The sequence below is a fragment of the Rhineura floridana genome, chromosome 8, assembly GCF_030035675.1.
Source record: "Rhineura floridana isolate rRhiFlo1 chromosome 8, rRhiFlo1.hap2, whole genome shotgun sequence".
Lineage (NCBI taxonomy): Eukaryota > Metazoa > Chordata > Lepidosauria > Squamata > Rhineuridae > Rhineura > Rhineura floridana.
Window position 1 is genome coordinate 129,529,354 of NC_084487.1, and position 26,676 is coordinate 129,556,029.

The 26,676-nt window shown below is 43.9% G+C and overlaps 1 protein-coding gene across 3 annotated transcripts; it reads left to right on the forward strand.

The window, feature by feature from the left end:
* Positions 1-764: 764 nt before the first annotated feature.
* On the forward strand, positions 765-26,014 carry CREBL2 (cAMP responsive element binding protein like 2). 3 transcript variants are annotated; one of them, XM_061582510.1, is made up of 4 exons: positions 765-782; positions 16,901-17,098; positions 19,977-20,124; positions 23,950-26,014. In XM_061582510.1, the coding sequence occupies exons 1-4, from the start codon at positions 780-782 to the stop codon at positions 23,952-23,954; spliced, it is 354 nt and encodes a 117-aa protein (XP_061438494.1). In that variant the 5' UTR covers positions 765-779; the 3' UTR covers positions 23,955-26,014. The 3 variants fall into 3 exon arrangements, with proteins under 3 accessions (XP_061438494.1, XP_061438493.1, XP_061438492.1); XM_061582509.1 differs by lacking the exon at positions 765-782 and adding an exon at positions 11,707-11,733; XM_061582508.1 differs by lacking the exon at positions 765-782 and adding an exon at positions 12,052-12,260.
* Positions 26,015-26,676: the final 662 nt, after the last annotated feature.

A 26,676-nucleotide genomic window follows, 5' to 3' on the forward strand; every position in this document is an offset into this window, starting at 1 on the left:
GGTGGGGTATACTAGTTGCCAGAATTAGATGAATAGTTGCCACTGGTGACCTTGTGCAGGAGGGAATGGGGAGAGGGGCTCAGTGGTTTTGTGGGTCCAGGGGTGCCCTGACTTAGAAAGAAGAGGGGTACTTAGCCAGGAACTGCAGGGGGGAAGAAGGCTAAAAACCTTTTTTTAAAAAAATATCCAGTCAAGTCTTTGGCTACTAGGTTCTAGTTGTAGAAAAAATGTGTCTAATATTCTGGATTTCTTTTTGCAAGGTGGAAAACTGATTAGGAATCTAGGTTGATGGTAGGGTTGCCAGGTGCCCTGAAGCCCAGGCTCTGAGGCTTACAGAGCAATCCAACTGCCTGGAAGCCAGCAGAGGGGGAACCGTCAGAGGACGAGCAGATGGATCCTCCTCCCACTCCGGAGCCGCCACCCTGGTTGAATACACTGCCCATAGGCCTGAATGGAAATTTCAATTTTTTTTTACTCCACCTGCCTTTTGGCCGGAAGAGTTTGCAGATGGATCGGGACCCGGGAAGGGGTCTGAATGTGAGAAGGATCTTGTGTAAGTTCCCCCCCCCATAGTTCCACCCCTGCCATGCCTCCAGAACACCTCATTTTCAGGGCAGCTGTTGGATATGCTTTAATTTGGATTCCTGCATTGAGCTGGGAGTTGGGCTCAATATAAGCCCCTTGCAACTCTGTGATTCTGAATGACAGTGGACTTATGGGATGAAGACATCTAACCCTCTGGCTTGTAGGCTTATAAACATACACTCAGCTAGCTGCCTATGGTGAGTAAGAACTGCCTTCAGGTAAACAAGCAGCTTGGGTCTTTCTTTTACACCACAAATGAGTAACATTATTATGTTTTGGCAGGTGAATGTGTGTGTAGGCCAGTAACATTTATTACCTATTTTCAAGACTACTGAAGCCTTTCTGGATTCTCAGTCATTATTAAAAACTGTTCGCCTTCACATCTTTTTAATGTTCTCTCTCTTTTTATATCATGCTGGCACAAGTAATGTGCTTTCTGACAATTCTGCCACCATGGGGTGAAATTTAATTATAAGCCACCAATTCTCCCTAATTCTTAAGTATTTTAAATTCGGTCTGCGTAAGCAGGAGATTGCTGAGACTTGATGATACTGTTTATGAAATTCTTGTCATTTGGGATAAATGCATAATTGCAGTCATTTTATAGCAATAATTTCAAAGAGCAGAAAATCCATCACAGCATCAGTTACAATTGCATTATGTTCATATGCAATTATATATTTATTAAAATAATTCCCCAACAAAATATTGCTAAACTTGTATAAGTGATTCAGTGCTTAGCCACAACTTTCCCACAAAAGGTGACACTGATAGCTCAGTTAGTGTTTACTCAGAGGTATGCCTGAGTTCAACAGCACTTTTTCCAAACTGCCGCCCTGGGCTCCTGGAAGGAAGGGTGGGGTATCAGTTTAATTAATCAATCAATAAAATTAAGCATGTATGAAAATTTCAGGCTAAGGTTGCACTCCTGTACATGCTTACTTAGGAGTAAGTCCCACTGAACTCGGTGGGAAATTTTTGAGCCCAGTGGTGGTGTTGGTGTTAGACTGGGCTGCATTACTGATATTTACAACCAGCTATTAAATGGAGGGATTTATTTAAAATTATTGAAATCTGATTATATGAGATGTGAGAAAAAGATATTTTGAATATAACTCAATATCCCAAATTAATGTGCACATCTGATTTAAGTGAAATGGTAGAGGCACCTTTCTCCTGCTTATATGGCAGATGTGGCCTCTCAGTGTGGTCTTCCAAACACTTATCCAATCCAGGTACTATCTATTGCTGCCTGTAACTATACACGGCACACACAACGTGATAAAAGTCTTGCCCTTAGACTTAAAATCTTAACCATGGTCCCTACAAACAGCAGATAAGGAACTATATCGTTTCAGACTGTAGGTGGGCCTCACATGACTGATTGCTTTTCCATACAACATAGATTAAAAGGCAGAGGGTTGTAGCCTTGTTTTCTCCCTGCTTGTTTTTAATGTGCAGAGAAAGTTCAAGGGCCAGATGGCAGGACAATCTACGGTTAAGGAAAAGCTTTCAAAGGTTGATTGTGGCTCATTCTTGCTAAATGATGGTTTAGTGTGATGTGCAAACATACCCAGTGAGTGCAACGGAACCATGTATGTGAGAACATACAGAGATTTGGAGTGATGTGTCATCAGTATGTGGATGACAAAGAAAGTGAGACTCAATCCAGGCAAGGAAGACATACAGATAGTGAGTGATTAACCTACAAAGTCAAGTGATATTCAACATATTCTGGAGGGGGTTTCACTCCTCTAAAGGATCACGTCCACCCTTTGGGAGTATTAATTGTTCAGGGATTGTCCCTGGAGGCACAGCTGTCCTCATTGGCTGAGTGCCTTTTATCAGCTTGGGCTGACAAACAAGGTATAGCCTACCTGGAAGAGATAGGTGTCTACAATTTACAATGCTCTGATGACCTCCCATTCAGATTACTGTAATTAGTTGCACATGGAGCTACCTTTGAAAACAGTTCAGAAACTTTAGTTAATCCAGAATGAGGCTTCAAGATCGTTAATTGAGACTAGACATTTTGAACATATTATACGAATGCTACAGAAGCTACGCCGGCTTTCAGTACGTTTCTGAGATGAATTCAAAGTGCTGGTTTTAACCTTTGAAACCCTCGACAGCTTTGGGCCAGGTTACCTGAAGGATTACCTCCTCTCATATATTCCAGTCCCGTCCTTGGAGGCCCTTCTCCAAGTGCCTCTGGCAACGGCAAGTGAGATCCAGCAGGTGGCTACAAAAGGTTCTTTTCAGTGATCATACTCTGATTATGGAATGCCCTCCCCAAACAGGCTCACCTGGCATCTATTTTGTATTATTTTTGATGCCAGGCAAATACTTTTTTACTCTCCTAGTCTTTTTATTGCTTTTTATTTGGAATTTGAGGTTTGGCTTTTGAAAAACGTGTTAAGACCTGTCTGTGTTGAAGCTTATAGCTTAATCTGTTTGTGTTTTATACTGATCTTTTATACATGATCCCCTCTGACTATTCTAATTCAGACCAGGAGCAGGAGGCACTTTAGGAGGACTCCGAAGGAGAGGAAGAAGGAGGTGAAATTATTATTATTATATCTATATCCGGCTGTTCCTCCCAGCAGGAGCCCAGGGCAGCAAACAAAAGCATTAACAACACTTTAAAACATCATAAGAACAGACTTAAAAATGCATTAAAACAAAACAACTTTAAAAATGTTTTTTAAAATAAGCTTTGAAGACAACTTAAAAAAAGCTAAAAAACATATTGTTTAAAAAAAGGTTTGAAAACATATTCAAAAGCAATTCCAACACAGAAGCAGACTGCCTAGCAGAAATAACAGAGCAAAGTCCTTTTAACAACCACCTCTGCCTGTGGACACACCTGGATCTACTGATGAGGTGGGAGTCCCAGAGGCTGTCTCCCCCAACTGCAGAGGAGGGGATATTAGAGACTATGGAGGCAGCTGGAGGGTGGGGAGAGCTCAGGAGCATTCAGAAGGGGAGGCAAGTCCAGCAGTGCCTCCCGGGGCAGAGACAGCACATCAAGAGAAGAGAGGAGACTCATCTTCCTAGGCAGAGTACCTGCCTTCTGGCCAGGAATTCCCTCATAGTCAGGGATTTTCATGAGTAATTGGGCATTCTCTGTTTCTGCTTAAGAGCTTTGTGGGTAGGCAGGACAACTCATTGGAACAGCTTCACAGCTCTGGTGCAGTCTTGAAACCCTTGTTACTCATCTTGGACACCTGAACCTTGGCCATGACCTTGAAGGAGATTTATTGTTGCTTCCTCTGTGATCTGCAAGTGCACCAGAAATTGTATTCTGCTCTTCCCACAATGCTGAGCTGGTACCGTTAGTCTGCAATAATAATCACTCACTTCTTTACTTACATGAAAGTGCACTGGTTGTTGTTTTGGGGTAGGAGCCAGGATAATTGTAATGGTATTGTTGCTGTATTTTAACAATGTTTATGACTTATATCTGGGGTTCAATCTATAATGGTAGAATGGTATTTTGATGCTTTAACTATTAAGATTTTCTTCAGTGCATGATTTGAGATCAGTTCAACATTCATGTTTTTGCCCAAGATATTGGTAATATATTTCCTTACTTTTGATTCAACTGGCATGTTCTGTTATAAGTTGGTCATATTTGGCCATAGGTTCTACTTGTCCTAAATATTACTATTATGGGTATCACCAAGTATTTCATAACCTGCCCAGTTCCTTGTAGAGCTAAATTTCTCTCATCTAAGAACTGGCTGATGGATAGCAGACGATGAACAGAATGGTATTGAGTAACCTATTTTCATATATGATAGTCTTGTAAGAAGTTACAGGAACTTTAGGGGGGAAATGTTGTACAAACTTGAACTTATCACACACTAGACTTAGATCCTGGGATTGGTGTCATTATTATATTTAATGAGGAAACCAGGCCTGGCACCAGCTGGCAGCCAGGTTGGGCCCTGGCTGAGGGCCCTGTAGCCCAGAGGGGTCCCTAATCAGAGTCATGGGATCCAACATTGTTGCAGATCGCAGAGCGGGAGCTCCCAGGGACACACACACACACCACACACACACACCACATACAGGCAGCACGGGCTTCAATAAGACCATCTGCCTCACATACCTGTCATGTTAGCACATCAGTGTGCATGCCCTGTGCACGCAGGCCTGCCATCACCCAAAATTTATTTATTTATTTATTTATTTATTTAAGCTTATATACCGCCCGACTAGCAAAAGCTCTCTGGGCGGTGAACATTAAAAATACAATAAAAAATAACACAATGTAATATAACACAATACAAAACTGTACAAAAAACTGTACAGTCTAAAATCAGATAATAATAGTTTAAAATTAACATGAATTAAAATGCCTCAGAGAAGAGAAAGGTTTTAACTTGGCGCCGAAAAGATGATTGTGTCGGCGCCAAGCGCACCTCCTCAGGGAGACTATTCCATAGTTCGGGGGCCACCACTGAGAAGGCCCTAGATCTTGTCACCACCCTCCGAGCCTCCCTATGAGTTGGAACCCGGAGGAGGGCCTTCGTAGTAGACCGTAGTGTAGGGGCCGGTTCATATCGGGAGAGGCGTTCCGACAGATATTGTGGTCCCGCGCCGTATAAGGCTTTATAGGTAAGTACCAACACTTTGAATCTGGCCCGGAAGCATATTGGAAGCCAGTGCAGGCGAGCTAGCACAGGTGTTATATGCTCAGACCGCTTAGTTCTTGTTAGCAGTCTGGCCGCCGCATTTTGCACTAGCTGTAGCTTCCGAACCATCTTCAAAGGTAGCCCTGCGTAAAGCGCATTGCAGTAGTCCAAACGCGAGGTTACCAGAGCATGTACCACTGATGTGAGGTCCTCCTTACTCAGATAGGGACGTAGCTGGGCTACCAACCGAAGTTGGTAGAACGCATTCTGGGCCACCGAGGCTACATGAGCCTCAAGTGTGAGGGAAGAGTCTAAGATGACTCCCAGGCTACGAACCTGTTCCTTTAGGGGGAGTGTAACCCCATCCAGGACAGGGTATATATCCACCATCCGATCAGAGAAACCATCCACCAACAGCATCTCAGTCTTGTCAGGATTGAGTCTCAGTTTGTTAGTTCTCATCCAGTCCATTGTCGCGGCCAGGCAACGGTTCAGCACGTCGACTGCCTCACCTGAAGAAGATGTAAAGGAGAAGTAGAGCTGCGTGTCATCAGTGTACTGATGACAATGCACTCCAAAACTCCTGATGACCGCCCCCAGCGGCTTCATATAAATGTTAAAAAGCATGGGAGACAGAACCGAACCCTGCGGGACCCCACATTGGAGAACCCACGGTGTCGAGCAATGTTCCCCAAGCACTATCTTCTGGAGACGACCCGCTAAGTAGGAGCGGAACCACTGCCAAGCAGTGCCTCCAACTCCCAACTCCGCAAGCCTCTCCAGAAGGATACCATGGTCGATGGTATCAAAAGCCGCTGAGAGGTCAAGGAGAATCAACAGAGTTACACTCCCTCTGTCTCTCTCCCGACATAGATCATCAAACAGGGCGACCAAGGCCGTCTCAGTGCCAAAACCAGGCCTGAATCCCGATTGAAATGGATCTAGATAATCGGTTTCATCCAATAGCGCCTGGAGCTGGTCAGCAACCACTCGTTCCAGGATCTTGCCCAGGAACGGAACATTGGCTACTGGTCTGTAGCTGCTGAAATCCTCTGGGTCCAAGGAAGGTTTTTTCAGGAGTGGTCTCACTGCCACCTCTTTCAGACAACCAGGGACCACTCCCTCTCGTAAAGAGGCATTAATCACTTCCTTAGCCCAGCCAACTGTTCCTTCCTTGCTAGTTTTTATTAGCCAAGAGGGGCAAGGATCCAGTACCGAAGTGGTCGCACGAACCTGTCCAAGCACCTTGTCCACGTCCTCGAACTGAACCAACTGAAACTCATCCAACAAAACATGACAAGACTGTGCTCCGGACACCTCAATAGGATTAACTGCTATTAAATAGGAGTCTAAGTCCCGGCGAACGCATGAGATCTTATGCTGGAAGTGTTCAGCAAATTTATTACATCGAGCTACCGATGTATCTGCCGTGTCCTGTAGGCCTGGATGGAGTAGACCACGAACCACTCTAAAAAGCTCCGCTGGGCATGAGAGAGATGACTGAATAGTGGCAGCGAAATGTTGTTTTTTCGCCGCCCTCACCGCTCCTACATAGAGCTTACGAACCAGCTCATAATTGCATTCGTTGGGAGTTCGTCTCCATCTCCGCTCAAGCCGCCTCCTGTCTTGTTTCATCGCTCTCAACTCCGGAGTATACCAAGGAGCTGTATGAGCTCTACATAGGAGAGGGCGCGCAGGAGCGATCGTGTCAACAGTCCGGGTCATCTCTGCATTCCACAGATCGACCAGGGCTTCGACAGGAGCGCCAGTCTTATCAGCCGGAAAACCCCCCAGAGCCTTTTGAAAACCTTCAGAATTCATTAGTCTCCGGGGGCGGACCAATTTAATAGGTCCCCCACCCTTGCAGAGGGAGAAGGCTACTGAAAGTCTAAACTTCAGCAAGCAGTGATCTGTCCATGACAACGGGAGAGATGTAAAACTCCCTACATCCAGATCACTATCCCCATGTCCAGTAGCAAAAACCAGGTCAAGAGTATGCCCCGATGTATGTGTTGGGCCACTAACATATTGAGACAGCCCCATGGTTGTCATGGCGGCCATGAAGTCCTGAGCTGCCCCGGACAAAGTAGCCTCGGCATGAATGTTGACATCTCCCAGTACTAATAGTCTGGGGGATCTCAACAATACCTCCGAGACCACTTCTGTCAGCTCAGTTAGGGAAGCCATTGGGCAGCAAGGTGGGCGGTACACCAAAAGGATTCCCAGTCTGTCCCTCTGGCCCAGCACAAGGTGCAAACACTCCAGACCAGTGATTGCATGGACATGGTGCTTGGTGAGTGAGATGGAACTCTTATAGACCACAGCAACCCCACCTCCCCGACCCTCAGATCTACCATGGTGCTGAACCAAATACCCCGGTGGGCAGAGCTGGGAGAGACTAACTCCTCCCTGTTCGCCCACCCAGGTCTCGGTTATACATGCCAGATTGGCCGCCTCGTCCACAATCAAATCATGGACGAGGGAGGTTTTATTATGTACCGATCTGGCATTAAAAAGCAGCAACTGGAGATCTGAGAGTTGGCTGATAGGACAACCAACAACCCTGCGGGTATGAGAAGGACCAGAACACGGCACAGCCACTACATGTCTGGGCCGCGTTCCCCTTACCTGGCACGTCCCTTTCATATCACCATACCTCCCTCTACCCGTCACTACGGCAATTGGGGCCCCCTCAGGTCTCCCCTCTTGATGATAAAATCTCTTCCCGAGGCACATGATAAACTATAAGTACAAAAAACTCATATACATACAAACACATTCACTCACAACATACACTCATATAAACACCCATTCATCCACTTCAAGCCCACACAGAAGACACAGTCCCGCACTCTGTGCGCCCAAACGCCAGCTCTAAGACCGTTCTTCTTCCCACGTAAAATGCCACCTTCAAAAATCCTGATGATAACAATGAGGTAGAGGCGAGGGTCGTTTAGGCGAAGCACAACCCGCAGCGTGAGGGATGGAAGGCACGCCAGCAGCAGGAGAATGCCAGCCACAGCTAGATAAAAACATAAGCCTCAATAGGAAGGAGGCGCAGCGGCAGCAGCAGCAGCGGTAGAGGGCACGACCACGCCCAACGATGGAAGCACAAGCCGCGGCAACGACCACGGGAAAGAAACCCCCGTCCCGATGACAGCCGGCCACGACCCCTGCAAACAGCAGGCGACCCAATCCATACCAAGCAGAAGGTGGAGCGGCAAACACAGCGAGGTCACAATAGCGCGATGAAGATAGCGCCAAAATCACAGCGACAGCGAGACCAGCAGAAAGCACCGCAATGGGAGCTTCCCTAAGGGTTGACAACCCTTCCACCATCTTGGTTGATGGCAGGCGTGCAAGCATGTGCAGTGTGCGCAGCATGAGCACTGATGCGAGAGGCAGGTGGGGCGGGCAGTCTTATTTAAGCCTTGCGCTGCCTGTACCAGGAGGGGGTATTGCACTGTATGGTGTTGTAGGCCCACAGCAGGCTGGTGCCCAAGGACTCAGTCACACCTGGCACTGGCCCCGGAGGAAACTTAAAAAGTTACGAATAAGGACTTATTAAAAAATTTACTTTCGGCAGTCACTTGCAATAGTTAGAAGAAAAGATTTAGAAGGCAACTTGTTAGTTGAAAGGTACCTGCAAATTTGGAGAATTGCATTTATAGAAAAACTGTACAAAACAGAATTTTAGATCTCAGCACTAAAGCCATTGACATTTCCGATGGATGTCACAGCTTAAACCTAGGGGATTTTTTAAAATAAAAACTTCATTTGCTTTGTACAAAAACAAATAACATTTAACATCATAAACATATAAATAACATGGTTAAGAACATTGGTTGTATCTATGTTATACAATAAAGGATTTCCTATTCTCTATTATGACCAAAATTCTCCTTTTTTTATTTACAGTGTAATCTTATACATTTGTTCCACAGGAGACTATGTGTGGCCAGCGGTTGTTATATTTCTTTTGTGCCACATACTTAATAGAGATACCATATCGCTTGAAACATATCTATTGCCTTTTTAAAAATTATTCCTGAGGACAAATAATCACTGTTGCTAAGCAATCAGAAGAACTGGGGGCCTGTCAGAGCAACACAAAACGACGTTGCTGCTGGCCTGATGCTGGATGGAGGAGAATACTTGGCTATGTTTGTTTAAGCGCTTTCGCCCATGTTATTTCATTCACTTTCCAAGTGTGCTGTGTTTATATTGTTCTGGGATTAGGGGGCTGGTTTGGATTATGTCTGTGGGTCTTGACTTGGTCAAGAGTAGATGTGTTGCCATGGGAACAAAGGATTGATGATGCTCTTCCAAGATTGGGATAGGCTTTTCCTCCTCACCTGGCTGGAGACCCCCCACCCCATCTGAGGCAAGGTTGGCACCAGAGGGCAGCCAGATTGGGCCCTGGCTGAGGGCTTCTCCTTAGAGTGGGAGTGTAGCACTCCTGTTCCACGATCCATGAAGAGGGAGCTCCCAGGCACCCCCCCCCATACAATCAGTGTGGGCTTCAATATGCCTGCACCCATGCCCCATCTGCCTCTCCTGTCCCTGTGAATGATGTGCACACTGTATGCGCATGTTTGCCATCAGCTAAGATCTTGGTTGATGGTAGGCATGCGAGCACAGCGCGCACGTCATTCAGAGATGGGAGAGGTAGGTGGGACACGCAGGCAGGCCTATTAGCCCCACGCCGGCTATATGGGGGGGGGGTTGGGGTATGGTGACGCAGGCCCAGGCCAGGCTGGTGCCCAAGGGCCCAGTCATGCCTGGTGCCAGCCTTGATCTTAGGGCCAGAAGATGGCCTGTGTTTTTTTAGTGACTCTGCTCTGAAGGTGCGGAGCTGAAAAGATACAGAGAGGCTTGATTGCTCTGTGTGCTGAATCCAAACCCGTGACTTTGGGAGGCCTTCTCAGAAACCTGGGCTCCTGCTGGAAGGGTGGGGTATAAATAAAACAATAAATAAATAAATAAAACCTAATGGGGAAGCAAGATCTGTTGGAGTGTTAATGCTGTGATCCCTTTCCATCTTATGCTCAGGATGCATATATGTGTACATGAAACCAAATATCATAAAGATACCATAGTCTCCAATCACCTTCATTCCAAGGAAACAAACCCTGGGTAATCACTTGAATCCCTGGAAATCTCTCACCGCTTGTTGACTGGGGTGCATGCAACAGTATAAACACAATTAGCTGGCTTTGGTATATTGGGAAGTAACTCCCTTGAAATAAATTAGGCTTCCTTCCTACAGAGAAAACATGGTGATATCGTAGTCCCCCCTTCTTCCTCTGATTTTTCCATGTCTCCCACAAAGCCACTACTGGTCTGCTTGTCACCATGGGCTGTTCTTTATTAATATACAGTAACCATAAAATAAAAGTATAAAATACAAAATAAATCAGCAAATACAACCATAAAAACCAGACATCTTGCAGCTGCAGCAAGTTAAAATTCCTAAAGACTACTTTAGCACAAGGATTTTTGCTTGTTTGGCAAAATGTTTTTTGTGTGTGAAACTGCACGTTTAGAGTATTTGCTACTTGTTGTTGAATATTTGTATCTTGTTTTCCCTCCCAGGAGCTCAAGACTGTGTACATGTCTTTCCCCCTTTTATCACAGCCCTGTGAGGTAGGCTAGGCTGGGAGCTGACAGTTCAGACACTAAAGGTGTGAAGCTGTGCATAATTAGCAGCAGGGTTTCTGTTGCTCATCAGAACTGGCAAACCGGGGGGGGGGGGCAGAGCATATTTTGCTGTAAATGAAATGTTACAGTTAAAATAAAATAAATCAAGACATGAACATATAATGTTATTTGTGCATATTTATTTTGTTATATATATCTTTATTTTCCTCCCAGGATTACAAAGTTGGTTACATGACCAGGGCCAGGAAATCCTGTTGGCCTTCCTGGTTAACATGAAACAGGGAATTTTGGCCACTGCTTGCAAAAGCTGCATCTGTAGTAAAGAATCATCTGCCCAACTATTAAAAGGAACAGAACAGGAGCCATATTCTTCTTTGCAACTGGCAACCTTAAGAAAGCACTTCACTTAATAAAAAAAAAAGTATACATTACATCATATTTTTTCCAGAGCTTGGAAAAGTTACTTTTTTGAACTACAACTCCCATCAGCCCAATCCAGTGGCCATGCTGGCTGGGGCTGATGGGAGTTGTAGTTTTAAAAAGTAACTTTTCCAAGCTCTGATTTTTTCTGAGTAGCTCCAAAATTCACCAGTACTGTATTCAGATTAGTTGCGATACAGACATTTTTCAAAACTCACAAATCTACTATCTGTTAGGTAACCAACGGCACCCTAACGAAGGACCCCACTAGGTGGTATGGCATTGCTTTTTTGAGACTTAGGCTGCAACTTCAATACTTGCCTACTTAGAAGTAACCTCCATTGGGACTTACTCCCAGGAAAGTGTGTATTGGATTGCAGCCTTAGGTATTAAAGCACAAGGAAGGGCATGGAGCATGATAGGAAATGTAAGTAACTTTGGAGTAATGCTGTTCCAGATGGAAATTGGAAGGGTGCATCTGATTCCATGTTGGTCCTATAGATACGGAGATACTAAATAAATATTGCTATATTACAAAGGAATGAACGGCCCGTCGTGCGTCGCTCTATCAATTTGTTGTATTTTAGCAGTCTGTCGCTCTACTTCCCCAAGCCCTCTCTGTGATTTCTCACGGCAAAATGTCGGGCGTCATTATGTAACTGCATTCTCCATTCATGGGCGTTGTAGTTCTCACGCTTCGCTACTTCCTCCTTCTTGATTATGGAGGGGAAGGCGCGGAACTACAGTTACCAAAATGCATTGGGCTGGCCCTCCTTTTGGGAGGTGCGCAGAAGAGTGGAAAGAGTTCAAAACAAGGAAGCAACATGTAATGGAGAAGAAGTCCTTTGGTTGTCCAGCCTAGAGGGGGGCTGGCGTGTGATTATTTGTTTTTGTAAGGCTATATTTGGCTTAACATTTCTTCTTGGCTCGGCTGCACACATGGATGATAGTAAAGTAAGTGAATGATGTGTATAATTGGGTGGTCCAAGGGACAGGGAGACTTGCGGCTCTCCAGGTGTTTGGGGGATTTCAGCTCCCATTTTCCTTATAAGTGGGCACAGGACTGCAGGCTAACAGGCTGGACTATGCATAAGGGAGTTGTTGATATCTTGTTTCAGTACATAGCTTTAGGTAAGCAATTGCTCCCCATCTGCAATATGATGGATGATGCTGGCCAATTTTATGGGGTTGTTTTGTCAGGATGAAAAGAAGAATGTATGTGAAGTGTTCTGAACAATATTAAGTGCTAGATAAAATGTTATTTATTAACAAATATGCCCATTCCTTGAATTGAACAGTGAAGTAGAGTTCAAAAAGATGTAGGAAACCTTTTTTTTAAAAAAAAATGCAAAGTGTTGTTAGGATACTTCAGGTAATATATTTAGAATTTACATAGCAGCTGTTCAAAGTCCTTCACATACTTTTATCAAAGCTGTAAAGTTGGTCACTAGGATTATCCTTATATTTGTAGAATCTAATAATGGAGCTAGCCTGCCAAGAGTAACTACTGTCTGTTGTGTACAATAGATGTTACAGATTGCTACTTCCTATTACAGTTTTTTGAAAATTATGAAGTTTTTTATATGATAGGACTCTTTAACCTTATGTACCCAGAAGTATTTGTTTATCTTGCCTTTGGTCCTTAGTCTCTCCTTGGGCCTTAGGGTAACTTGAGGTCACCATTTTATGTAAAGATTGCACAATTGGCAGACATGATAATGGACGGTGAAGACTTTTGATGTAAAAATCAAGCTAACAATGTTTCCTTGAGCTGCAAGATGAGTCCAGCTTTACACCTGAAATGACAGACATACCAGCAAATTTTAAACTTGCTCAATTGTTAGCCTTATGCTGCCTCATACTTCTAGGAGTCAGTGAGCCTTTCAGAAATATTAAATGTGTATCTTGCCTTTCTACTAAATGGTGCTCAAGGTGGCTTAACAGTAGTAAAATAAAAAAAAGTGCATAAAAACAAAAAATCATAAAAGCAAGATGGGTAAAATGCATCAATAAACAAAAACCCGTTTAAAGAACCACAACCAGTGGGAGAAATTCACTGTATTTCATTGGCCATAGCAAGTCAGCTTATGACTTCAAAGGCTATCTGAAGAAAAATGTCTTTGCCGGGTACCAGAACATCATAGAATCATAGAGTTGGAAGGGGCCTTGTAGGCCATCGAGTCCAACCCCCTGCTCACAGCATGAAATCCACAGCTAGAGCATCTCCCGCAGATAGCTGTCCAGCCTCTGGTTGAAGACATCCAGCGAAGGGAATCCCACCACCTCCCTAGGCAGTCGGTTCCATTGCCGAACTGCCCTTACTGTCAAGAAGTTCCTTCTAATGTCCAATCTGAATTTACGCTCCTGCAACTTAAAACCATTAGACCTAGTCCTACCCTCTGGGGCAGCAGAGAACAAATCTGTACCCTCCTCTATGCGACAGCCCTTCAGGTACTTAAAGAGTGCAATCATATCACCCCTCAGCCTTCTCTTCACCAGACTGAACATGCCAAGTTCCTTCAACCTTTCCTCATAAGACTTGTTCTCCATACCGGCTATCATCCTTGTCGCCCTCTTCTGAACCCGCTCTAACTTGTCTATATCTTTCTTAAAATGAGGCGCCCAGAACTGAACACAGTATTCCAGATGAGGCCTGACTAATGCAGAATATAGTGGGACTATTACTTCCCTCGACCTGGAAACTATAGCTCTGCTTATGCATCCCAAAATCGCGTTTGCCTTTTTTGCCGCAGCATCACACTGCTGGGTCATGTTCAACTTGCGATCCACTACAATTCCAAGGTCCTTCTTTTTTACCCTTTTTAAAGAGCGGGACAACATTTGCCCGTCTCCAATCCTCCGGCACCTCTCCCGTTCTCCAGGATTTCTCAAAGATGATGGCAAGAGGTTCCGAGAGTACATCTGCAAGTTCCTTCAATAGTCTGGGATGCAGTTCATCAGGCCTTGGAGATTTGAACTCATTTAGGTTAACTAGGTATTTCCTGACTATTTCCTTATCAATCTTGAACTGCAATCCCGACCCCTTACTGAGATTGCTACCGATGCAAGGTTGCACACTGTTCCCTTTTTGGGAGAAAACGGAGGCAAAATAGGTGTTGAGCAGTTCTGCTTTTTTCTCGTTATCTGTCAACATTTTGCCATCCTCATTGAGCAGCAGTCCCACTGTTTCCTTGGTCTTTCCCTTGCTTCGAACATATCTGAAAAACCCCTTTTTGTTGTTCCTCGCTTCCCTCGCCAGCCTCAGCTCATTCTGGGTTTTAGCTTTCCTTACGCTATTCCTGCAAGCCCAAGCCGCTCGTCGGTACTCTTCCTTGGTGATGCGTCCTTCCTTCCACCAGTCTTCCTCCTCCACCAGTCTTCCGTGTAGCCACATTGGCTTTTTCCGATGTCTTCCATTTTTCTTCCTCTTTGGAATTGTTTGCGATTGTCCTTTTTGTAATACGTTCTTCATGAACTCCCATGCTTCTTGGGCTCCTTTTTTCTTTAGTCTATCTAGCCACGGGATTCAACAGAGAAGAAGCTAGACAGGCCTCCCTTGGAAATGCCGCATGAATGCACATCCATTAATCCCAGGGTCAGTAACCTTTTTGGGCCTGCAGATACATTTGCAAACCAGAGAAGCTATTGTGGGCTCTGCAGACAGACTGACCCAAGCACACACTGCAACTCTGTCCATTGGCTACAATGGAAAGCTGCTTTCAAGCCTGATTTCAGCAGGGGAGGGGGCTGTGTGGGTGCCAGGGGAGCTTTTTGTAGGCACATACATGCCTGTGGGTGCCACATTGACAACCCTTGATTAGTCTATTCCTTTGGCATTTTATTGTGCTTCTCCTTCTGAAAACGAGAGTGAATGGAGGAAACATTAAGAGGTAAAGTGCAAAACTAGGAATGTGTTTTGAGCAGGTTTGTTGGTGACCTCGGAGGGGGGGGCAGCCAAACAGCACTCTTCCTGGCCTGCTTTTATTTCAAACTTGGAAATATGTTTTTTCCCCATTGCCCCATTCGGCAATGGGTACATCTGGCTTGATCACAGAAAAGGGCACTTCCAGAGTAGTCCCACTGCTCTAAAAATATTATAGTTACCTTCACTCTGAATGTTGTGAATTGGAGCTGAGCTGAAGCAACAATATGCTTTTTCTAGGAGGAAACATTAATTTAGTTGGAAGTAAACATAATATGATTCTGGGTAATGTTGTTGTTATGTGCCTTCAAGTCGATTATGACTTACGGCGACCCTATGAATCAGTGACCTCCAAGAGCATCTGTCATGAACCACCCTGTTCAGATCTTGTAAGTTCAGGTCTGTGGCTTCCTTTATGAAATCAATCCATCTCTTGTTTGGCCTTCCTCTTTTTCTACTCCCTGCTGTTTTTCCAAGCATTATTATCTTTTCTAATCAATCATGTCTTCTCATTATGTGTCCAAAGTATGATAACCTCAGTTTCATCATTTTAGCTTCTAGTGATAGTTCTGGTTTAATTTATTCTAACACCCAATTATTTGTCTTTTTCGCAGTTCATGGTATCTGCAAAGCTCTCCTCCACCACCACATTTCAAATGAGTTGATTTTTCTCTTATCCGCTTTTTTCACTGTCCAACTTTCACATCCATACATAGAGATTGGGAATACCATGGTCTGAATGATCTTGACTTTAGTGTTCGGTGATACATCTTCGCATTTGAGGACCTTTTCTAGTTCTCTCATAGCTGCCCTCCCCAGTCCTAGCCTTCTTCTGATTTCTTGACTATTGTAGGTATTGATAATCCTTGACATGTTCAATGTCCTCATTGTCAACTGTAAAGTTACATAAATCTTCTGTTGTCATTACTTTAGTCTTTTTGACGTTCAGCTGTAGTCCTGCTTTTGTGCTTTCCTCTTTAACTTTCATCAGCATTTGTTTCAAATCATTACTGGTTTCTGCTAATAGTATGGTATCGTCTCCATATCTTAAATTATTGATGTTTCTCCCTCCAATTTTCACACCTCCTTCATCTTGGTCCAGTCCTGCTTTCTGTATGATATGTTCTGCGTATAGATTAAATAAATAGGGTGATAAAATACACCCTGGTCTCACACCCTTTCCGATGGGGAACCAATCGGTTTCCCCATATTCTGTCCTTATAGTAGCCTCTTGTCCAAAGTATAGGTTGCACATCAGGACAATCAGATGCTGTGGCATCCCCATTTCTTTTAAAGCATTCCATAGTTTTTCATGATCTACACAGTCAAAGGCTTTGCTGTAATCTATAAAGCACAGGGTGATTTTCTTCTGAAATTCCTTGGTCTGTTCCATTATCCAACGTATGTTTGCGATATGATCTCTGGGTAATAAGAATGCCAATTATAATTTAAGTGATTTTGTATGTTAATAGAAGAATAGTAGAAGAGTTCTTAATTTTTTTTTCTTCCTGTGCTATCTAGGATCAGCTAAAATTATCAAGTAGTGTATACTTGCCATAAGTCTAAGTATCACTTTGTTTTCTTTCTTTTTGTTATTTTCATAACAATCGGCACAGACAAATCTTGTTTTTTGCTCCCCTTACTGAAACAAAATTTGTTGTTGTTTTTCTAGGTAGCTGGAGGCAAAGTGAAAAAACCAGGTAAACGTGGCCGTAAACCAGCCAAAATAGATTTGAAAGCCAAACTTGAGAGGAGCCGGCAGAGTGCGAGGGAATGCAGGGCAAGAAAGAAGCTGAGATACCAGTACCTGGAAGAATTGGTTTCGAGCAGAGAGAGAGCAATCTGTGCTCTGAGAGAAGAGTTGGAAATGGTAATTTACTTTTTCTCTTTTTAATTTTAGCCCGGTTTTGACTTGGATCCTGTTTATTTTGACTAGAAGCATTAACTAACTGAAAGAATGGAAAAACTTCCCCTTGCTTCACTCTTTAACTAGACCTAGTGTTAGTAGGGGTGACTGCAAGCAACCATTTGGCAACACAGTTGCCTCTGATTCTCTCTACTTGGGAGGATAACACAGAGAACCTATAAAGATTGGTTGAACAACTCCCGGGGTGAAGACTGTCAGGGTAATTGGCTTGTCTGTATTATCATGTGAAAAAAAAGAACAATTTGGGGGAAAACTGGGGGGGGCATCCTCCCCCCATTTTTCTACTTTTTTTCTGGGCCTTTACATCTCTAGCCAAATAGTGAAGATTTTACCACAAACATTCGTCTATGTGGACTCAAATGAAATGTGTTGACTCTAGACAGCTCGGCTTACAAAGTGGTTATATGGATTCTGCGCTCATTTGTCATTTGGTGAATGGCTAGGTGTGTCTGCCCCTCCCCAACCTCTGTCTGAGAGCTTTACATTCTATAACTTTGTACTCTAGGTGAGACAGAACGATTGTGTCAGCCTTGTACCACCATCCCCGCATGCATTTTCTGTGATGTATAAATTAATCTGTGTTGTTTACATTCCAAAAAGCATGGGTTCCACACATGTTGTTGTTGTTTTAACCTTTCCCTCTCTCATATTTTTGGTGGTAAATTTTATTTATTTAGAATTTCTGTTGACTGTCCAATCAACGAGTCCTCTGAGCAGTTCACATGTAACAATCAAGGGTGACACCCAGCATCGCATGAGCAGATTTCCATTCATGTAATTTGTACCCCTTCCTCTACTCCATCTACAGCTTCTGTGCAGCTCTACAATCTGTGGAGGGTTGGGGAACTCTTCAGAGAAGATTTGGGGGGCACACTGGAGGCTACAAGGGAAAGAGAAGTTCCATGGCATGAGTGGCAATCCGTTGCACATCATTGGGTATTAGCCCTTGTTTGTTATCAGACATACACACATATGTGCATATACAACATATATATGAATTATATTTATATATGTATATCCTGGCATAAACTCTAGGAAATGCATGGATAGGAGCTGCAATCCTGCTGCCCCGTGTTGCATTTGGTGAGCAGCCTTGTGTGCATAGCACCAGGTAGGTAGGGCACTCTTCCCCAACCTGGTGCCCTACAGATGTTTTGGACTACAGCTCCCAACATCCCTGACCATTGATCATCTTGGCTGAGGAGCGCTGAAGTCAAAAACATCTGCAAGACAGCAGGTTGGGGAGGGGTGCAGTCAGGGGAAACTAATGCTGCAGTCCTGTGCACATATATTTGGGAGAAAGCTCCATTGAATCCAGTAGGACTCACTTCTGAATAAACATACATAGGATTTCCTGGTCATGATAAGTGACCTGGAGTAAATGGCCTTGAATGGGCTCCAGGCAACAATAGGAGGAGAAAAGGGACTGCTGCATGGACCAAGGCATCTTCTCCAAACAATGCTGAAAACCCTGATTGACTTATTATCTGCCCTTAGGTCTCAGGGTGCGTTACAACAATTTCAAATACATTCTTAAAAGTAATTTAAAAACAAATTATAATAACAAAAATTGCTGTGAGTCCTAAAAATACATTATACATGTCAGGTGTGAACAGCCAGGGTAGGTGTGTTAAGCATTCACCAAAAACCATATAGTGGAGTTGCCAGGTACAACTCTGTGGAGAGGGAGTTTCACAATTTAGGGGCTGCCACAGAGAATGCCCTCTTCCATGCCACACACAGACACCAGTTTCTGAGGACAGCAGAATTACCAAGAGGGTCATCTCGACTGGTCTTAACACTTGAGAGGGTCTGTCAAGGAAGGAGACGGTCTGTCAGACTTGTCTTGGTCATGGAAGCCTGAAAGATACAGAAGCTTCTGCGTGGTTAGGAGTGATTTCCTGAACCTGACTGGTTGTTTCTGTGGTTTTTAAGTCTCATAATTACAAGAAGATCAGGAGTTGTAGCTTTCTCACAGACTGGTGAGAAGCCAAGTGCTTAGTAACGTGCTTCTGAGGGGTGTCTGTGGACGCATGTATACTGTTTTTCCCTGTGGCTGACATCACTATGTCCCCAGTGTCTCCAATGGCTACTGCTGTTTAGACTTCTGAGAGCAGGGAGTTGTTGCTGTCTGCTTGCAGAGGCTTACACGACTGGAATGTCCTGTTCGGGGAAGAGAACAGAAAATTAAAGATCTAGGTACAGTGTGAGTTAAGGTATATGTAGGATGTTTTAGTTATTGCTCAGTTTTCTTATGTAAGCTGTTTTGAGAACTTTTTATTGAAAGGCAGTGTGTATTTATTGTAAATAAATAATAGCTTTTGGAATGGAAATGTGAGAGGCCCTGTTCATTAATAGAGTTGTGTGTGCTTAACATTTTTTTTCAAATCCTGTGTTCAAGGTAATCCAAATTTAGCTCCAAGAAAAGCAGCTGCCTGTAGACATTATGCAGATCAAGGAAATTTGTGTAATTTCATGTAATTTTGGCATCCTTTAGCCTGCAGTTTTTACCATTTGGCAAGGAGCTTTGCAGGGCATGGAAAACCTGATCCTTGCCCAGGGAGGAAATCTTATCCAGCAACCCTTCTGGCTGCTGAGGCTTTGCAGGCCAATGCCCACATGCTTTCTAGCAACCTAGGGTAGGACTTGTTGGAATTCCACATAGCCCTGCTGATTAGCATTTCCACATCCCCAGTCCAATCATCAAGCCTGTACAACAACAGCTGCAGGACTCTCTAATGGTCACATGGGAAAGTCAAAAATTGCAACCCTCTGTTTCTGTAATCCAATTGTTTTTCTTTGTGTTCTGTCTACGTTTTAGTACAAGCAGTGGTGCTTGGCAATGGACCAAGGAAAAATCCCCTCTGAAATTAAAGCCCTACTCAGCGGAGAAGAGCAAAGCAAACCCCAGCAGAATGTGGCCAAGGCGGCCAAAGCGGCCAAGGCTGATGCAAACAGTCACAGTTCCTGTAAGTACCTGTTTATGAACATCTTTACGGCTCTTGGAATAGACCAGAATGTATAGCTGGGAAAGATCAGTAGCAGCAGTTGGGCAGAAGAAGTAATATTTTCTTGTTACTAAGTGTCTCAAATTTAGAAAGAGCAAAGCTACCTGGATGATGATGATGATGATGATTTCCCCTTCACTAAAAGGTCCCAAGAGAGGTTTAAAACCAATTTAAAAATTACACTTGTAACTAGAGTGGGTTTTATAAATATATCTCTCAAGTGCCAAAGGCCAGAGTAAAGAGGTGCGTCTTCAGCATACAGCGAAAGCTGTCTAATAAAAGTGCCAGGCACACTTCTGGGGGAAGGAGTTCCACAACGTAGGGGCTGCCTCAAAAAATGCCCTCTCCCATGCCACCCCCCCAAATTTCTGAGGGCACTGGAACTCTCAAGAGGGCCCCTGTGCTGCCTCCGCAGAGTTTAGAATTGTATATAGAGAGATTCCTTCTGTTGTGCTAAATAAGACATTTATTAGGTTAGAGTTATGGAAAACTAGAGGTCTGTCTCCCTTAGCCTTAGAGTAACTTCCTGTCAGGTGACATCACCCCTCTCTTTAATTGGTTAGTTTTCCCTCCAAAACCTGCCTCAGTTGTTTCAGTCATCACTGAAGCTAGCAGCAGGCCTAGTAGCCCCAGAGGACAACACTGCTTTTTTACCTATCTCTCTCTCAGAAGATATTTCTCTGTCAGAATTGCCTCTTCCAGAAGCTTCTCTCTCAGAAGATACCTCTCCTCCATTTAATCTACCTCACCAACAATCCTACAATATAATTACCTGCTATCAACCTCCTTCATCATCATCACCATCCTCAGTTCACCATCCCCAGAGACTGTACGCTTTCTTTGAAGTTTCTGCATACCTTTGTGTTTTCTGGTTTAATAAAATAGTTCTGATTAAAAGAGAGAGATTGAGTTGACTGTCTGACAAAGTGGGTTTCAGAACCACGGGCTCAGAACAGCCCCCTCTGCTGATCTTAACACCCAAGAGACTCTGCAGGGAAGGAGGCGGTCTTTCAGCTATTTGGGGTCTTTGCATGGGCCTTGAATTGGGCCTAGAAAGGAAATGGCAACCAGTGCAGCTGTTTTAAAACAGGTTATATCAGATCTAAATGGAGCCACATACAGTAGAAGTTTGCAGGTTGTCTTCAAGGGCAGCAGTAGGTAGAGCACATTGCAATAATCCAATCTGGAGGTGGCCAGAGCATGGAGTACAGTGGCCAAATCATCTGTCCAAAAGGGGCCATAGCTGGCAAACCAGCCATAGCTGGAACAGGGCAGTCCTAGCCATCTGAGCCTCCTCCGCAATCTACGAACCTGCTCCATCCAGGGGAGTGCAACCCTGTCCAGACCACGCTGTTTCTCCATCTCCCAGACTTGAGAATTCGAGACACATAACACCTCTGCCTTTAATGTGAAAAAGTTGTGAACACAGTATGGTTCTGTCAGAAAATCAGCAGAATAATCGAGTCACACACATAGTGGTTATCCTCGCAACAGCCCTGTCATGCAGATTAGGCTGAGCTAGAGGGGTGGCCCAAGAACAGTGTCCCAGCTGAGCAGATGCCAAGACTTGATCTTGCCATTGGTCTTGATCTGGCTATCAGGTAGTAGTTGTTCTCATGGTAGCCACTCATCTGTGGCTAAAGGAGGGAATGGTACACAATCAAGAGAGCCTCTTTACACCACTGGAATGGAGAAGGCTGCATTCCTCTAAAGGCTTTTGCAACAGGATTACTCAGTGATGTGAAGAACTAGGAGATACTGCTTCTTGCTGCCTATGGGTTGCCTTTGCCTAACTTGGCCTGACTGAAGGGATTTGAATGAGAGCATCCCAGTTGAAGTCTATGCAAGAGATGATCTAATCACATTATCCCCAACTTGCAGCCTGAAGTTGTACTGCCTACCAAGATTCGTGCCATAGTAGAACTGAGAGTTGCCCTTTAGCTTTTTATCTCTCATCAAGAAAAAACACATTGTCCCAAATCCTAGCCCCAGGACATTTAAATGTGGCTGTTCCCAAATGCATTTTAAACACTCATGTTTGTGTGAAATACTGGCTTATAGGACTTCACTTGAGAGATTGACAGCTTCTCTAACTTGTTGTTTCCCTTGCTGCACTTATCATGGGTGAACAGAAGCTCTTTCTGGGACACATTGCCCAGTTCTGCGGGTAGCAGCTGCCGTTCCTGGCATATTGGTGGGCACCCCACAGCTATGCTAGCATAGCATCTCGGGCCCTGTTCACCAGTGCTTGTCTCTTATGTTGACTGGCATCGGTGATTAAGCCATCATATTGCTTCATATCACCACATACACCCACCTGTCTCCCTGATTATCTTCACTTGGCAGGGGAACAGGTTATATATATGGAATGCATTAAATAAGCATATGACACAAGAGCCTTGCCCAAATCATCGTAGATGTGTAGGCATGACTTGGACAATTCTTTCTCCTCAAAAAACAGGCGCACACAAAGATTTCACAACTGAGGACCATATACCTGCAGCAGTACACCCACCCATGCCATAAGCTGTTGTATCATTGCTAGGCCTCGTTCAAGGTGTTGGTTTAACATTTGAAGCCCGAAATGTTACCCTGGGATAGCTGAGCTGGAAGGAATACAGACTTTGCCACTGGTCAGGAGATCTAGGGCCACTGAGAGGCTACACCCCCTGCCTCCCAGGGACAATATCGTGGCAAGGGGAAGACTAGTCTGGCTCTGTCCGTCCGTTGACCAGCAAAGGAGCAGCTGTTTCAGCACTTTCTTTTCTTTTTCCTACCCATTCCCTTTTCTTTATGTGTATTAGATTGTGAACCTGCTGGCAGAGGCTGTCCTAGCTTTTAACTCCTTCACAATGCTTAGGAAATTTCTGATGCTTTATTAAAGATTTAAAAATAGCTTGGAGATGGGTAGCTCAAGTACTGCCTTTCTTTGCATGAACCTCCTTGACTGCTAAGATCTGCCTCAGAGGGGCGCCATCAGGTGAGGAGGGCAGTGACCTGCAATATGGCCTTTTCAGTTGTGACCCCCTGGTGCTGTTGCTGATATCTTTTTAGTACCAGGTGAAGTCCCTTTTTATTTGACCAGACTTTTTAGTTATGTATTATTTTTGTCTGGCTGCTTCTGTTTTTTTTTAATCGTGGATCTTTTTTTGTGCTTCTTTTTGTAGCTACTATGGGAGGCTGTTGCCTGAAGAGTAGGGGGCAGGGTGGCGGGGGGGAGAGTATGTGCTGCAATGTGAAGAACCCGGGCTCGTGGTTTAGCTCTCCCACACAAACCACAAGCCACACACCATTGGATAAACCTTGGTTACAGTTTGTGACTAGTTGTAGAAAGCTAAACCATGAGCCCACATTTCGACAATATGACAAGCCATGGCTTTCAGTGCAGCAGCAGAACAACCTGAGGAGGCGCAAAGCTGCCATGATCTCTTCTCCCAGAGGTGTCAACATTCATGCTAACCCATCATGGCTTTACCTTAGCATGATGCATGAATCGGTTGACTACATGTTTGATGGGTTGTATTTTGAACTGAGCGAAGGGTGAGGTGCCATCAAGGTTATTTCGCTCCTCCATAAACTGAGCAAAGGTCTCATAAACCTGGGCAAAGGTCTCTTTAACTTCCTTTCCCCTCCCTCTGTCAAAGAAAAGCAGCAGCAAACATTTTGGCAGAGACCTGATGCCATCATGCTGGCCATAACAGAAGTGTATTGGGTTTCCTAGGTGGCAAGTTGAAACCATGAATAGCTGTGAAATATTGTTACAGTTATGTCTGATTTCTGTTTCAGGGTGAAGATCAATCAGCTGAGATTGAAGTCCATATTTAAAGCAACAACAACGATTTGTGGGTTTTATGTTAACCCCTTCCATGGTGACAGTGTCTGGTCATGCTGCTGCTGAGGCTTCAAAGAACTTGATAGTTGAGATGAATCACCAAAATAACCTGATGGAAAACCAGTGGAATTAAATCTACAACTTTTAAAAATTCAGTTTGTTATATAACTACAGCATATATGTATGTAGAAATGTCTGCTGTAACAATGAAGGAAATATCTAGACTTGTGTTATAATTGCTTTTAGGGTTTATGGTTTATGTGTTTGATTTTTCTGTTTATTATTCATAGGAGTGGTTATTGAATAAAATGTGCAGCAAAGGATTAGGTCTTGACATTGAAGTAGTATATGTGTATGGTATTTATTTGTGGTCCATGTTGTCATACTAATCCCCATTTCCCATGGTGGGCTGCAAAAATGTAATGATTTTACACTTTTGTTATTTCTGAGCCAATGTAGCATTGTGGTTAAGAATATGACCTGTGAACCAGGAAGTCCTTGGTTCAAATCTTGCCTCTGCCATGAGCTCACTTGTTGGCCTTAGGCAAGCTCACATTATCTGCAATTAGAGTGATAATACTGGCCTATTTTGTACAGGACTGTTGCAAATATGCCTGATATCACATCTGAGATGCATTTTTAAGTACTCAAAAAGAAACAGTTGTGGATGCTTTCCTATGCAAAACTCCATGCAAGTAGAAAACTAGCACAGGTGGGGGTGGGCATGGGCTGGAACACTTCTTTGATGTGCTAGGTATCTGTTTGCTTTTTTGTACAAAAACTGTGTCTCTTGTCTACTATCTATAATGTTACAATCTGTTCTCTCACCTCAGTATGCTGCATGTGTAGTTTCCTAGAGAGGCAGGGAAATATATGTATCAAAATAGGAGGGACGCTTTCCCCCCCATTTTCCAATCAGCTTGCAGAATTAATGGTCAGGTGTTCTCCTTGCTATTGCAGGGCAGCCCAGTTAACATTGCTTCCCACCCTCCATTTTGCTCACTTAGCCAGGGATCAGGGATGGCACTACGTCTGCTGAGCAACTTTTCTGAGATTCTCCCATACTCATCAAACTCAGGTGCAAGCTACATTAACAACCCCAGTACATCCTTTGTCCTTTGGGACAATGTCACTGTCCGCATATTGGCAGACAGCATGGGGAACCAATCTTGCACCAGATCACCCTCCTCTGAGGAGCACAGAGTGGTGAATGCATCCAACATAGTGACTTAAACATACTTTTGGGAAAAATCCATCACACTTGTGTGCCCTATTCCACTGATTGAGAATCACTGTTCCCAATTTCAGTTGGGGCAACAGGCTATCCTGATCTCATTCAGGCAATGTCATGGCCACCTGCAGTTACGGGAGTCTCGAGCACCACAGGCAGCAGGTTTAGCCAGCCATAGGTTAATTTAATTTGACCACTTGAATTAATTACATCTTTCAAGGGTTCATTGTGAAATGAGATGGCCTGTGTTAAACTGTAGTGAAACAATCTCTTTGAAAGTAAAATGCCGCCATAGTTGTTTTTGAACATGAGATTACTTTAGCTTCAGATTACTTTAGCTTGTGTGTCTGTTTATACCATGCTTGTTAATGCAATCTTTTTTCCTTTCTCCATGCAGTCAAGCAGCAGCTTTGTAAAGGGGATGGCATTTCCCACCTGGCTAGCTGCTGGAGAAAGAGAGGAATAGAAATGGTCTGTCCAGCACTCATAACATTGACTTTTCCCTTACTGAGTTGAGCACATTTATTGAGGGGGAGGGAGAAGGATGTTTTTGCAGCATAGTGAATAGATATGTATAACTGCCTGACCCCATTCTGGATTTTTGATGCATGGTGTCCTGCAGACTCCCTCTGTAGCCTGACTGTAACGTCGTCCATCAGAAAGTGAAAATCTTAGTCTCTTACAAGCTGATGTCACTCACATATGTTTGCTTTGAAGAAACTACTTAAATTATTGTAAGATTCTGAAGTCTGTTCTCTTTGTTATGTATTAAAGTGGATGTAACTTCAGACATTTTTTGAACTTTTCTTAAAAGGACTAGTAAAAGGCTCATTGTGGGGAGTGGGCAGAAAGGGCATTGGGACATGACCTTCAGTCTACACTTTCCAGGATTCTCTGGCTGTTTAAAGTAGAATAATAGTGGAATAAATGTATGGTGTGAATTAGGGTTGCCAGGTCAGAAGCATTCAAAGCTTGAGACTTCAGTGCAGGCCCTAGTGATGTCACAGGGCAAGTCATAGTGATGTTATTAAGGATGATACCCTAAGAATCAATGATAGTTGCTTGTAGCATAATCGTAACCATATCTACTCAAAAGTAAGTCCTACTAAATTCAATGGCGTTTCAAAACACTGCCATCTTCAGCAGCCCAGGAAAATTTAAACTTGTTTGACTCCTGAACATAAGAGAAAAAAGACTTGTGGTACTGCTGAAAGCTATATACATACTCAATTTATGAGATTTTCAGATAAACGGGAAAAAATAGTTTTCTGCCTTTGCAATGTGGTCTAGGTATTGTCTGGAGACTGAGAAATCCCTTGTCAATCACAACCCTGACTTCACTTATTGGCTACAAACCTGAAAGGGTGGGATTAGAGCATCCAGTGAAGAGATCATTTCACAGGCGTTGGGGGGGGATGGCTGACGTTTTGGTGTATATCATGTGAACCAG

Excerpts from the sequence above, each read along its gene's own strand:
- CREBL2 (XM_061582508.1), top strand. Across the intron at positions 17,099-19,976 it reads TGAGAGAAGAGTTGGAAATG|TACAAGCAGTGGTGCTTGGC; the intron begins GTAATTTACTTT and ends TCTACGTTTTAG.